At 42.6% G+C, this 14,663-nt stretch overlaps 1 protein-coding gene across 4 annotated transcripts in view; it reads left to right on the top strand.

Annotated features, from left to right (window-relative positions):
* The window catches only part of TRPS1 (transcriptional repressor GATA binding 1), a 280,036-nt gene extending 266,884 nt beyond the window's left edge, over positions 1–13,152 (top strand). For 3 of the 4 annotated variants that reach the window (XM_083359819.1, XM_083359817.1, XM_083359818.1), the window contains one exon: positions 4,871–6,239. In XM_083359819.1, coding sequence (XP_083215945.1) covers positions 4,871–5,932 — 1,062 coding nt within the window. In that variant the 3' untranslated portion in view covers positions 5,933–6,239. Of the gene's footprint in view, positions 1–4,870; positions 6,240–7,606 lie in introns of those variants that run through there. The other variant, XM_083359820.1, reaches the window with a different exon arrangement.
* The last annotated feature ends 1,511 nt before the right edge of the window (positions 13,153–14,663 follow it).

The raw sequence follows: 14,663 nt of genomic DNA, 5'->3' as shown, positions 1-14,663 counted from the left end.
GAAATGTCAGCCTCCCAGGACGGGCTGGGCGACCCCCCGGCGGGGAGAGGTGACTCCCCTCCCCCTTCTAGTGGCTTTCCCGACTCCGGCCGCGCCGATCTGCCGCTCCTCCAGTGGGTTGAAGGGCCGGCTGCCTGGCCGAACCGCCGTGCTCCTTCCCCTCGCCCCGGGCTTGGCGCGGCGTCTGTGCCGGTGCAGCGAGGCTGACGGTGCGCGCCTGGCCTGGCTGAGCGCGTGGCGGTTCGGCCAGGCAGGAAAAGGTGCAGGAAGCGGCCGCCGCCTGGTAACGGCGCCCGGGCTCACAACGTGGAGGCGGCAAGCAAGCGCGCGCTCAGGGCGAGGCGACCGCGGTCCAGTGAGGGAAGAGCGCCGAGGGAGTGGCCGGCCGGGCTGCGCTGCTGCCGAGCAAAGCTCGGCCGGGGCGCCCACTCTGCTCTGCCTGGCACCAGCTCAGAGACTCCGCCCGCCAGGCCCTTCTCCCACTCAGCCAGGCCAGGCGCGCACCATCAGCCTCGCTACACCGCCTCCACGTTGTGAGCCCGGGCGCCGTTACCAGGCGGCGGTCGCTTCCCGCACCTTTTCCTGCCTGGCCGAACCGCCGCGCTCCTCCCCCCCTGCCCCAGGCTTGGCGCAGCGTCTGTGCCGGTGCAGCGAGGCTGACGGTGCGTGCCTGGCCTGGCTGAGCGGGAGAAGGGCCTGGCGGGCGGAGTCTCTGGGCTGGCGCCAGGCAGAGCAGAGCGGGCACCCCGGCCGAGCTTCGCTCGGCAGCAGCGCAGCCCGGCCAGCCACTCCCTCGGCGGTCTTCCCTCACCGGACCGCGGCTGCCTCGCCCTGAGCGTATGCTTGCTCGCCGCCTCCACGTTGTGAGCCCGGGCGCCGTTACCAGGCGGTGGCCGCTTCCCACACCTTTTCCTGTCTGGCCGAACCGCCACGCTCCTCCCCCCGCCGCGGGCTTGGCGCGGCGTCTGTGCCGGTGCAGCGAGGGCGCGCCTTCTTTGCCGCTGGAGCTGCCCCGGCTTCGAAGCCCTCTGGCTCACCTGGCCGAAGGCGACATCCAGGGAAGGGCGGGTGTGTGTGTGTGTGTGTGTGTGTGTGTGCGTGCACGTGCGCGCATTCTGTGTTTCACAGCCATTTTATGGGCTGGGATGTGGGGAGCTGGACAGGGGTAGGTAGGGCCCTGGCCTAGCAGAATTTGTGAAGTGGTGGAAGTGTGTGAGCTGTTACCAGAGAGTCTGACCTTGTCAAAGTAAGTTTGACAAGGTCAGACTCTCTTCTAACAGCTCACACAGTAAGTTTTTTTTTTAAATTTATTTAAAATACATTGTGAAAACTCAGCTGTCAGTTGATCTTATGTTATAAAATGAAAAGTATGCCATTTGCAATTAACTTGGCATAAAATAATTCATTTGCATTTAATTGTAATTGTTCAAAGAATGTTCGGAAAAATGTTCGGCCCTCCAGCATGTTCACTTCATCCAATCTGGCCCTCTTTGAAAAAAGTTTGGACACCCCTGGACTAGAAGAACTCCAAAGTCCCTTCCAACTTTGGTATTCTGTTATTCTTTCTATTACAATATCAACAAAATAATAGGTTTGTTTACCTACCTTCAGACACATCTTTTGCTGCCCTGGCTCTTGAGGGTTCGCCTGTGATTTTCTTTAAATGCAGAAAACCAGGCAGATAGTCAGATAATCCTTGGAGTTGTTGTAATAATCATGACATCTTTCTTCCTCTAATGTGAAAATTTGCTACTCCCCCTTTGTGTGATGCGGAGACTATGATAAACAAAAACATGAGAACAGGACACTTATTATGACTGTGCGTCTTTGTATGCGATTGCCTGCACATTTACACAGAACACCTTCTTTCTCTCCTATATGTCCCAGTGCGTATTGTGTTATGCAAATGTAATTCTGTGTATGGGTAGCAAGGTCTGCTTCATATCTATAAGAATTATATCCTAGACTGATAAGAGATTCAAGAAAATGTTATGTAAATAGCCAGCTGTGAAGTCTCACATCTGTCAGAAGGCCATTAGAAAAACAATCAGAAAGTTTCTGCTGTAATGTTCAAAGGGATATACCATGTTTCCCCAAAAGTAACATTTTTGGGGGGGCTCTGAAGTAAGCACTAGGTTTTACTTTTGGGGAGGGTTTACTTTTTGCCGGTATCGGTACTAGTAGGCCGCGAGTACGCAGGGGTGGGGTGGAGAAGCAACGTGGCAGTGAGAGCATGGTGGCGGACCAGGTATGATACTGGTGCGACCATGGTGGGAGGTGGCGGAAAGGGCGCTGAGCCTGGCGTGGTGCGAGTCGGCCCAGATCTGGAGTGCCACCCTGCTGCTGGCCCTTCACCAGCAGTCGCTGGTGGAACCATGGCGCCCACCCCCTCTGCCTTTAGGCTGCTGAATGCCAGCCTGCATGGCTACTGCAGGGACTGGGCTAAGGGTTGAACCTGGCACTCTTCAGGCCTCTCAGGGCTCTTTTCCCTCCTGGCCACGCTGCTCTGGGCTGCTCTGCTGAGCTGCTCCTGCCTGGCATGGGGCGAGTCAGCCCAGATCTTCCATGCGACTGCTGGAGCACTGCTGGACTGCCAGGACCCTTTGCCAGTGGCTGTTGGTGGAACCAGCTACTGCCAGCCCCACCCTCTCCGTCCCACTGTCTACTTGCCTGCTGCTGCAATGAACCCCAACCTCTTCCTGCCCTGCCTTCTCACTTCTGGCCTCACGGGGCTCTTTGCCCTCCTGGCCACGCTGCTCTGGATTGCCTGCTGGGCTGCTCCTGCCTGGTGCGGGGCGAGTCCACGCCTCTGCCTTTGGGCTGCTTAGCACCATCCTCCACGCTTACTCGGTGCTGCAGGCACCAGGATAAGGGCTGAACCTGGCGCTCTTTGGGTCCTGGCGGGCGCAGCACCTCTCACACTGGCTGGGAGCTTTTGGCCTCTACCACCAGATCGCCTTCTGCCTGGCCGGCTGCTGCCGCTGCCACCATGAAGTAATGAGGCGAGGCAGGTGGCGGGGGAGGTGGAGTTGCTTCCCTCTGCCTGCCAGACACCTGCCAAAGCCTCACAGGGTAAGGTTGCCGTGCCCCCCCATCCAGATGCTTTTGCCTCCCCCAAGCATTTTTTTTACTAACCTGCCTTTCAGCTACATTGGGTTTCTCCATTCGTTTCTCAGCCTTCTGGGACAAAAAAAAGAAAAGTTCAATCAGACTTTCTAACTTCTCGCGAGATCTTAGATATCTTAGCCAACCAGGCAGAAGGCGATCTGGCGGCAGCAGCCAGTAGAGGCCAAAATCACCCAGCTGGTCTGAGAGATGCATCGCCCGCCAGGGCCCGAAGAGCACCAGATTCAGCCCTTAGCCCAGCGCCTGCAGCATCGAGTGGAGGCTGGTGCTAAGCAGCCCAAAGGCAGAGGCGTGGACTCGCCCTGCACCAGGCAGAAGCAGCCCAGCAGAGCAGCTCAGAGTAACGCTGCCAAGAGAACAAAGAGCCCCGCATGGCCAGAAGCAGCACAGCCAACCACTTGGTGGCCACACGGCACCCAACCTGGCCAAGAAATGTCCCAGCAGCAGTAGGGCCAGCAGCCAGGGCAGGCGGAGGCCAGGGCTTGTCGAGAGTTTGGTTCATTGCGGTTGCAGGCAAGCAGATGGTGGGACGGAGAGGGCGGGGCCAACAGTAGCTGGTGAAGGACCCTGGCAGGCTGGTGGTGGTGGGGAGCTCCGGTCACACAGAAGATCTGGGCCAACTCGCCCCACCCCACGCTAGGGCTTACTTTCGGGGTAGGGTTACTTACCCCACCCCCAAAAAATCAGCTGGAGCTTACTTTTGGAGTAGGGTTTACTTTCAAGGAAACATGGTATTCTAATTTGAAAACAGTAGATCAGTAGACCTCTTGAAATACTATTTCATTTATCAATAAATCCTGCTAAAGAGAACTTTGAGAATCATAGTTAGGAAAGAATGAATTTTGGTATAGGCTGTTGCCAAAGAATCTGATAATGTCACAATTATGTATTCCATGTTGGACTCTGCACAGGCAATCATTTCTTATCTTGCATCTAAATCATAAGGATATTTTTTTCTGATTGACAATTGTAATTGAATACAGCTTAAGCAGAGAGGATGGCAGAGGTGGATGAAGGAGGCAGATTGGGAGATAAAAGAATAGCTGCGTAAAGTGGGTTTTATTTGAATATTAGCATATTTGATTATTTCAAGTTGTTACAGAGTTTATTGATCACACTCTTAGTTACTTTGTATATTGTTTTTCAAGTTGATCATGCCCTAAAATGGTTATAAATAAATGAAAATTGTTATAAATAAATATGATAGGAGATATAAAGAAGGACAAAGAAACATAGGTCATACCTCATTGAATAAACTATACAATTTGACAATGAGTTATATATCCATATAAGTTTCTTCCTTTCTGCTTCCCTTTTCTTATACATTTCCTTCCATCACAACCTTGATGGTTTCATAAAGCATCCAATCAGTGAAACAGGCTTGATACCCATATGAAAGTGATCATGAATTTTCCATTCTAAGGGCAACACTGATAGTGCCTTACCACTTTCAAGGTTGTTATATGAAGATAATGACATTCACTTTGATGCCAACTAAAGGGATTCAAAATGCAACACGTGACATATTTTAATTATTAAAAATTAGGGAGTCAGCTTCCTGTGCTTCACTGCCCTTGCATCTTCCTTCCAAATAAAGCCTTTCTTAAAACAGTTCCCCTGAATGGCTGCATTGGACTGAACTGAACTCTTAAGTATATCAGGGGATTTGCATGAACAGTTTTGCAAAGCTTTGCTTAGCATTGCTCTTTTTATTGATGATGATGTTATTGTGTTTTATATGCAGACTCCCAGGCCTTTAAACATCATTAAGCAGAACAACGGTGAGCAGATCATTAGGCGAAGGACAAGAAAACGCCTTAACCCAGAGGCACTTCAGGCTGAGCAGCTAAACAAACAACAGAGAGGGAACAGCGAGGAACAAGTCAACGGCAGCCCATTAGACAGGAGGTCAGAAGATCATTTAACAGAAGGTCATCAGAGAGAAATCCAGCTTCCCAGCCTAAGTAAATATGAAGCCCAGGGTTCATTGACTAAAAGCCATTCCGCTCCTCAGTCAATACTGGTTGGCCAATCTCTGGATATTCATAAAAGGATGCAACCTTTGCACATTCAGATAAAAAGTCCTCAGGAAAGTTCTGGAGACCCAGGCAATAGTTCCTCCATATCAGAAGGAAAAGGAAGCTCAGAGAGAGGCAGTCCAATAGAGAAATACATGAGACCTGCTAAACATCTAAACTATTCACCACCTGGAAGTCCAATTGAGAAGTACCAGTACCCACTTTTTGGACTTCCGTTTGTACACAATGAGTTTCAAAGTGAAGCTGATTGGCTGAGATTCTGGAGTAAATATAAGCTTTCCGTTCCTGGGAATCCACACTACTTGAGTCATGTGCCTGGCCTACCAAATCCTTGCCAAAACTATGTGCCTTATCCCACCTTTAATCTGCCTCCTCATTTTTCAGCTGTTGGATCTGACAATGACATTCCTCTAGATTTGGCGATAAAACATTCCAGACCTGGGGCGACTGCAAATGGTGCCTCTAAGGAGAAAGCTAAAACAGCATCAAATGTAAAAAATGAAGGTTCCTTGAATGTAGTTAAAATCGAGAAAGTTGACCGAAGTACTCAAGATGATCTATCAACCAAGTGTGTGCACTGTGGCATTGTCTTTCTGGATGAAGTGATGTATGCCTTGCATATGAGTTGCCATGGTGACAGTGGACCTTTTCAATGCAGCATATGCCAATATTTTTGCACGGACAAGTATGACTTCACCACTCACATCCAGAGGGGCCTACATAAGAACAATGCACAAGCGGAAACGAATGGCAAACCGAAAGAGTAAAATTAAATAAAATAAATAAAATAAAAAACCTTAGCACTTAGCACAATTAAACAGAAATAGGTTTCCTTGATGGGAATTCAATAGCTTGTAATGTCTTAAGCACTTCATATAGCAAGCATGCCTTATCCAATATACAATCTTTTATTCTTCCCTCCTTTTGCTTCATACAAGCAAACTAAAAGTTCTTAAGAAAGACAATTATTAAAAAAAGGATGGCAGCTGGAATGGGGGAGGGGTAAGGAATCAATCACTCGGGACCCATCCTGCAAAATATATATATACATATATATATATATATACATTTATATATATATATAAATAAGAAAGAAAAAAAGAAAGAAATCTATACAAAAGACACTATATCAGGGAAGGTCTCTTTGCAAAACTTAACCAGACAAATAATGCTTTTGTTCCTGTACAAGAAACATAGCTGGCTAGAATGCAAAGATGTATAATGCTGAAGCAGGTGTACAGTACACATATGCACATTGTATAGTGAAATGGACTTGTTAAATAAACTGATGCCCAGAAATCTAGTAGTATTTTTTTTCCATTTGGGTTCACTTTGGCCTTATTAGAACATCCTCCTGCAACAGCATTTCTACAATCTGGAGGCAGTAGGGCTTCTCTTTGTTTTGTTTTGTTTTGTTTTTTCAATTGTCTCTTGTCTAAGCCAGTGGGTAGCTGTTGTTGGATCCCTACCACAGAGCTCTTCAATCTTTTTGAGGTCTAGAGCAGCAGGAGCAGTCCTTATGCAACATCTGTTCCTTCCCTTTCACTCCGAAGTCAAGTAAATTACGAATTCTCAGGAAAGATGGAAGTAAAAATTACGGGAGTCTCAGAATATGACCTTTTAATGCCAAGAAGACCTTCATTCCAGGCTGCTTCTTAAATTTTAAAGGTGGTGAGAAAGTCCTTTATAAAGAGATTCACTGAAATTCAGCTCACGAGTCGATCTGGGGATTGCAAACTATGTCTCAGGAGATTGTGGATGTAAGATGCTTTGGCCAAAATATAGGAAAAGTACTCTTGTTTTCTGACTTCTCTCTTATATGAAAGCTACTTTACGGACTTGATATTCATAGTATTAATGTTTGACTAACTGTTCTCTCAATTTTGCTCCAGGTAGTGTGTGGGACTGACTTTTCCCAGAAGTCCTTAGATTGTTTATATGCAGTGGTCAATTGCTTCACGAGACTTAACTCCGGCTTTTGGTAGTGTTTGCCTTCATGGCCAATCTTATTTTTAATATTTTTGAGAGCAAGATAATAATGACGATAATAATAATAAACCTTTTGTAAAATTATTCCATGAAGGGAAAGCTCCTCAGCATAACTGCTCAGGGAAATAGGGCTAAATAACTAAATATTCAGTCATTGGTTCAAGGTGCTGTTAGACAAACCTTCACAGATGTTGCAAGAATCTACAAAGGGTTGGACTTCAATTCAGTTTCACTATCTTGGCCCAGGCAGTCCTCTGGTTGTTGTTGTTGTTATTTTCTTAAAGGGATATACAAGAGATATTACAAGCTACTGGATGTACTGTCAGATTAACTTATTTCATTTAAGAAGTTGGGAGAACAAATAGGAAAAAAAAACTTATTTTTCTAGTAAATATTAATGTATTACATTTCAAATAATGGTGCCTGACATATTGAATAATTATTTTCTACAGTGTACGTATGCAACAAAGATATTCCATCATGCATAAGATTCAGCGCTGGCTCAGCCTCGCTCTGTTTACATTTGCAAATGTAGCAAACAAGGTAATGAAGCAACTTTCTATTGCAGTAGGTATCTTTGATTTGTGCGCGTGTGTGTGTGCATTAAAATTGTAAACGGTAACATGAAATGAATGGACTTTGTTGATAATAATGATATTTGGGGGAGGAGAAGAAGAAGAAGAAGAAGACGAAGAAGAAGGAAATGAAAATATTTTTATGCCTACTTAGGAGGAAGAAAAAGAGTAGCACTATTCATTCCAAGTACTTTTTGTATTCTTAAGATCTTAACTCACATTGTTATGCTTAAAATGATAAACATATATCCTCTTTTTATTGCTTTGTCTATGTTTCAGCTGAAACATTTCAGAGATTATGTCAAGAGGTGCCATCTGACTCCTTGGCACACAAGTTTCTAATTGCATTCTGTACTAGCGTTGCACTCCATTTTTACCATATTACACCATCGCTTCATGTTTTCTTGTTTTGTTGCGCTGGGGCTTTATTTTTATTTTTTATTTTTTTTGCATTGCACGGTCTTAGTCTCTTGCGGTTGTGGAGTATAATTGGTTCCTAAATGTCACTGCGAATGAAGATTAAAATGTATGATATTCCATTCTTCTTTCCCACCCCTCTCTTTATTTTTTGAATTTTTTTCTAGGGGTTTCCAGGCTAGATCTCCAAGACAGGATATTACATCGAAGATCCTTCTTCTGAGCCCACTTCCATGCTATTATTCTCAATTAAAACTACCCTTAAAGTGATTTAGATCCATCATTTCCTAATCTAGAAAATGAGCATTTAAATTTATATGGCAAGATAAAATGGAGAGTTACAAGACTAGAATCAAACTAGCACTTATTTGCTAGGGGCTCAATTTGTAGAAAGTAAATGGGGCCTTGTTTAACTGTTGTCTCAATTTAACTTCCCATTTAGTCCCTGAATGCAATGGCTAAGGGTATAGTTTTAAATGTACATACTAAGGAATAAAAGCTTCATTGAACACAGTGACATAAATTCCTGCAGAGGATTGTATCATGTGTAGTCATTATAAAGGGTAAATGAATGAATGAACCTTTATTATCAAAGTACAACATGTGTACAGTGAGATTGGCTGAGCCAATTACTGGGATCCATCTGGTTCTGAAATTCAACCACCTTTTGGAAAACAAAAATAGGGCATTCACAACATATCACTACCAAATGGTACTTACTATCCACAGTTTGCAAAACATGGATGGTAATTTGACCTGCCGTGAATTGCAAACTCCATGATGCTAGCAATTACCCATGACTATGCCTCTAAAATTTATATTGAAAGCAAGCAGCAGGAAACCTCAATCTGCCTGAATGACATTCATATAGCTGGTCACCAGAGATCTGGCTGACCTTGGCAGTTTTTTAGAGCCTATATAGGGAACTTGTGATGAAAGTAATTTCTCTGCTTAATTAAAGTGAGTCTATTATTTGACACCAAGGCTACAGGATCTTTTCTTGTACCCTTTTTTCAACTATAATTGCATATTGCTCTGAACCAAGCCAATATGTCCTATCAAGCCAATATGTATAACAATTTTTCAAGCGCTAAGTTTGTTATACATTTTTTAGTATATATCTGGGATTATTAGACCACTAAAAGGCCACAGGACAGTGGGTTGCATTTCAAGGATGTTGCTTATATATACAGTCAAGAAAGAATAGCTTTCCACATTCTTTCTGAAAACCATCTACTTTAGGACCTTGAAGTATATATCATTTTTCTTCTCCAACACATATGGCAGTGGCATGGTTTGAAATACATCTTCTTTTTTTCAATTTGTTCTTGTTTCATTAACAATAGAAATTATATTGGATTGTGAGCCAAAAATTAAAATACCCCAAATTAATCTGAATCACAATTTCACTGTTTTTTTTAAAAAAGGCAACTACTTAAACCTAAATGTATATTTAAATCCATAATAGGAAATGAAATGAGCATTACAAGGCTTTTTTTTTAAAAAAAAAGGCTATAAAATATGCATTTCATTCTAGGAAAATCAACAGTACATAACTGCAGTCTAATCAGGACATATCATTAAAAAGTGGGGGGGGGTATTGCTGATGGTGGCCCACTGCAATATGCTTCCTTCAGGGTTTTTCATTGCATGTTCAATTGTCATTTAAAATGTTCCCAAGTTTATCTTCGTGAACATACAAGGAATACATGCTATTAGTGTTCTAACTATTCAAAAAATAATGTATCCCACATTGTATCGCTCCTAGGGAAATATTGCAAAGGCACTGACAGAATTGAAATTCCATTTCAGCTTAATTTAAAAATAAATAACTTAGCCTAATTAAGTATCATACTGGGCTATCTATATGTTATCTATACTTAAATTTTGGCCATCCTAGAATGGTTTTGACTGTCCTAAAATGACCTCTTCCAGCTATGGATTTAATTTGCCACCCATGGAATCACTCCTGAAAGAGAAGCTGTTTTAAAGTGAAAAGTCTTGAGCTGAATAGAATCTAAGACCTTTTATATTGCTTATCTTAACAGTGGGCCACTAATGCTGGATGCAGAGTAGGGCAGTTTGAAATGCTGCTACCATCTAAAAAGATTCAGATGCTTTTGCACAAAAATAGATTTGTTATTGTGAGATGGAACAATATGTCGGTTGTAATGCATAACCTTTGTATGTTTTTTTTAATTAAAATATTAAATAGCCTGATCCAACCTGTGTAAACTGATAGATTTTTGGGTGGAATGGGGGCTTAGATGTTCTACACATTATTCCTACACACCAGCACTATTTTTTTTACCCACGTCCCTTCTAATATATTACGTAGGGTTAAGATGCATTTTTTAGAAACGTTTGGAGGAAAACAATGCTACATACATATTATTTTCTTATTTTATTTAACCTGTCCTCATGCTTTATGCCAGTAGACTTTCCCTTCTGTTTCTTCTCATTACATCCTCCTTGTTGTATTAAAACTGTTCTAGGAAGTCCCTGAATCTTCCAGAGCAAAATAAGGCAAGAAGCAATGAGTAGAAGCTCATCAAAGAGAGAACCAACCTGGAACTAAGGAGAAATTTTCTGACAGAAAGATTAATCAGTGGAACAGATTGCCTCCCAGAGGTGTGAGTGCTCCATCACTGGAGGTTTGCAAGAAAAGATTGGACAATCATTTGTCCAGAATAGTATAAGGTCTCCTGCCTTAGGCGGTGGCTTGGACTAGAAGACTTCCAAGGTCCCTTCCAGTCCTCTGATTCTATAATTGCTATCATAGCTAAGTTTCATTTCAGTCTGTTTGAACTTCATTATGCCTAAATAGGGTCTCATTCTGGAAAAAGTAGTTCAATAATGAATGACGATGACAGAAGCATCCTATTCATTGAAAATGATAGGGAGATCCATTAACATTCTTTTATTTTGCTTTAGAAGATCTATAAGGCATCCAAAAGAATAGGTTGGATTGTCACTCCTGTCTCTTTTATGAAACTAAGTTATGATAATGACCTTCTGCACAGTTTTATGTTTAGTTTTCTATCGCCATTAAACATGGTCTATAGTTGAGAGACCAGAAGTGACCATCCACACATTTGACAAATTATAGACTATAGAATACCTTGAAATATATAAAGGACAAAAAAAGTTCAGCACTACATTTGGCATGTTTGATCTCGGTAATTATGATTCCAACTAGCTGGTTCAATTGACCAAATATTGCATGTTTAACATCTGAATAAAAAAGCAAAATGAAGGCTTAAAGTGGAAATATTTTTCCCCAATAGCTACCCAATTAATGGAAATTCCTTTTTTCTTCTCAGCAACCAATTTTCATGTCTAAACAGTTGAATGATAACAGCTGTCACTTTATCAGCCAAAAATTAAAATAAATATTTGGACTAATAAGATGTTTGATGAGCTCTAAGTATGCAGTGAAAGAGATTCCAAGGACTTTATAGGTATTGGAAGGAACAAATGAGCCCAGTATCATTCGTATTCATATACACACCCACACAAACACAAATACACATAAACAGAAGACAGACAAAGACATAATATGGTCCAAGTGCAGGACCAACTAATAATAAATAAATCTCATTCCCATGCCCCTTTTTTCCAAGAGGTTGTTTTATCAGGATTTCTTACACCTGGTTATACCCAGTTTTAATTATTGATAAGCCAAAGGTTTTGAATATTTGCTCATTTCCTATCAGTGTGGCGTATCTTGTCCAGTTTGAAAAGGATTTATTCTTTCAATTTTTCCATGAAGTGAGGAGCCACAGTCAATCTTCTTCAGTGCAGTTTTCATTCTGATTTATAGGATACAGACTCTCTCAAACACCTTTCATGAACCTGGTGTCCTCTAGATGTGCTAGAACTAAAGCTCTCAAAGGTTTGGAGTTTGGAAAAGGCTTCTTTTGCTTACAAAGCACCTTTTCTTCCCCTAGAACAGGGGTAGGCAACCTCGGCTCTTTTATGACTCATGGACTTCCAGAATTCCAAATACTGGGAGTTGAAGTCCATGAGTCATAAAAGTGCCGAGGTTGCCTACCCCCGCCCTAGAAGATCACTTGGATATGTAGGGTTCTAAATACACCATAGGAAATAATTGTATCCATAATTTTCTTTTAAAAGGATTATATGCAAGATGATTTAATAACCACTTTCAAGGAGACAACTATGGTAATAAATACCGTAGAGAGGGGGAAAGCCTATCTGAATGAGGTGAATTACCTAAAAATCAGAAGCAGTGAGACCATGATGCAGACTAAACCTCTCTGTGCTTAGATGCAAAATTGTCAAGAAAACATTGTGTTCTCAGCTACTGCAACCCATTGTTACAGCCTGGCGGTCTCATCTTTCCACAAATGCCAGAGATTACAAAGATAATCTCAAACAGAAAAGCCAAGTTACAAACTTCTCCATAGCACTAGTTAAAATGATACACAGATACACCATTTGACTGTATGAGCGTCATTAAATTGAATGGAAACTGAGCTAGGATGAACTAGCAGGACTTCAATAGATTGTGCCCATGGCATAAATACTCCACAAATACCCCCTCCTACTCTCCTTATTCTACTCTTAAAGGTACCTAAAATCCTCTGCCCGCACTAGATTCATGGGGTGAATGCTTCTTTCCTTTTCTAAGCATATTCTGATTTCCTGGATTAAGCCCATCTCAGAATATTGCTGACTTTATTGTAATAGCAATATTCAACTATGGATGTTTCAGATATTTCCGAGAATATTTTTTTAATGTAGGTCTGAATCTAGAATGCTCATCACTGCTCTATCCTATACAATAGAACAGTATTTTGCTTTTGTTTGTGTTTTCTGTTTCTGCTTCCCTGACCTCCTCTTCCCTCTCTCCCTCCCACCCCAGTCTTCATATTGCATGTTCATTTCTATTCACAACCGTGTTCCTGGTGTATTTCTTATGCAAACAATTCTTCAGGCAGCAAAAGATGTCTGTTACATCTAAACTTGAATAATAAAGTTTTACCACCAGTTATAAAAAAAAAGTGTGGCATCTTATTTTTAATAATGAATGGCAGCCCTGAAATTGCAATACAGCGATATATGTCTTTTAATAGTGGGAGGGAAAAAAGAATGTCCACACAGCAACAGAATTCAGAGATTGTTCTTCTCTAGACAAATGGGCACGTTCTTTTTTTTTCATTTTCCTCATTTTACATCAAACGTGAAGGTATAAAGGACCGTTGTAATGCCTGTCTCCTAAAAGGTCTTATCTTGGAGGGACCCATTGCCATGGTAGCAGCTACTCCCAGAATAGATATTTTGCATAATAACTCCTATCAATAATATTGTAAAATATGGGTTAGGTCAGGGGTAGGCAACCTTGACTCTTTTATGATTCATGACTTCAACTCTCAGAATTCCGGGAGTTGAAGTCCACGAGTCATAAAAGAGCCAAGGTTGCCTACCCCTGGGTTAGGTGATAAGTCATAGATAGACTCCTAATTTGCTCTATGGCCATAGTCAGAGAATAATCAGAAGTGGTTCCACCTCAGTTAGGAGACTATATGAAGTTGGATGCAACAGGGTTCCGTCCTGAGCCCTCTATTAGTCAACATTTGTATTAATGAAAAGAGGTTGAAGGGATGATTATCAGATCTGCAGATGACAGAGCTGCCAGCTGGTATTGCAGAGGTTCAATAAAAGGTATCCATCAATAGTAAGCTGTCTGCATTCTCCTAGAGTTCCTTGGAGAGCAGCCTCCCTCTCCCCATTGGTTTTCAGCAAGGGGGCACATAGGAGTGAACAAGTTGAAGGCCCTTGTGGCCTGCCCATTCCAGGCAGAAATGAGGCAATGCACCTCTGTTCTGGACCAAGGATAGAAAATTTTCAAGAATGGGAGTTCCTAGCACCCACAACCCATCCCTCCCATCCAGACACTGAGACAAGGTCTTGACAGTGTTACTGTCAAGGGATCGAGATGTACTGTCTTCTTTTTTGATATTCTCAGCATCTTAGGGTAGGGTAGCATCTGGATGTCAAGAAGAGCCCATATCAATATTCTGACATATATTTTTCTCCTATATGGAGAGCAATTCCAATGCATTCATTAGTCCCTAAGATGCTACTCTTACAGACCATAGAGTTGTTACAAAACGTATTTGCTAAACCAGCCAGGAACATCTAAAGAGCATGAGCAGCACAATGCAGACGGAGTGGTAAACATTTTGCAGTTGTGTATTCACTATTACTTCACAGATAAAAAAATATTCTTAAGATTTTATTCGCATTATCCGCTTCCTTTTTGCTATCTTCTGCTAATGGCAAGAAAGACCTTCAACAAGAGACACATGTGGGAGCAGATGGATGGTGGGCAGTTTCCTCAAGTTACAGATCCATTCGGCCAGGGATCCCCAACCTGTGGGCTGTGTGGGGTTTGCAACAAGGCCCCATTTATGTGAATGGCAAGTTTGCATGCACGCCACTCACACAATTGGAGCTGTGCATGTGCTTGTCAGCTGCTCACTCAGAACTG

This window comes from Vipera ursinii, assembly GCF_947247035.1.
Source record: "Vipera ursinii genome assembly, chromosome: 3".
NCBI lineage: Eukaryota > Metazoa > Chordata > Lepidosauria > Squamata > Viperidae > Vipera > Vipera ursinii.
This window is presented reverse-complemented; position numbering and strand designations above follow the sequence as displayed.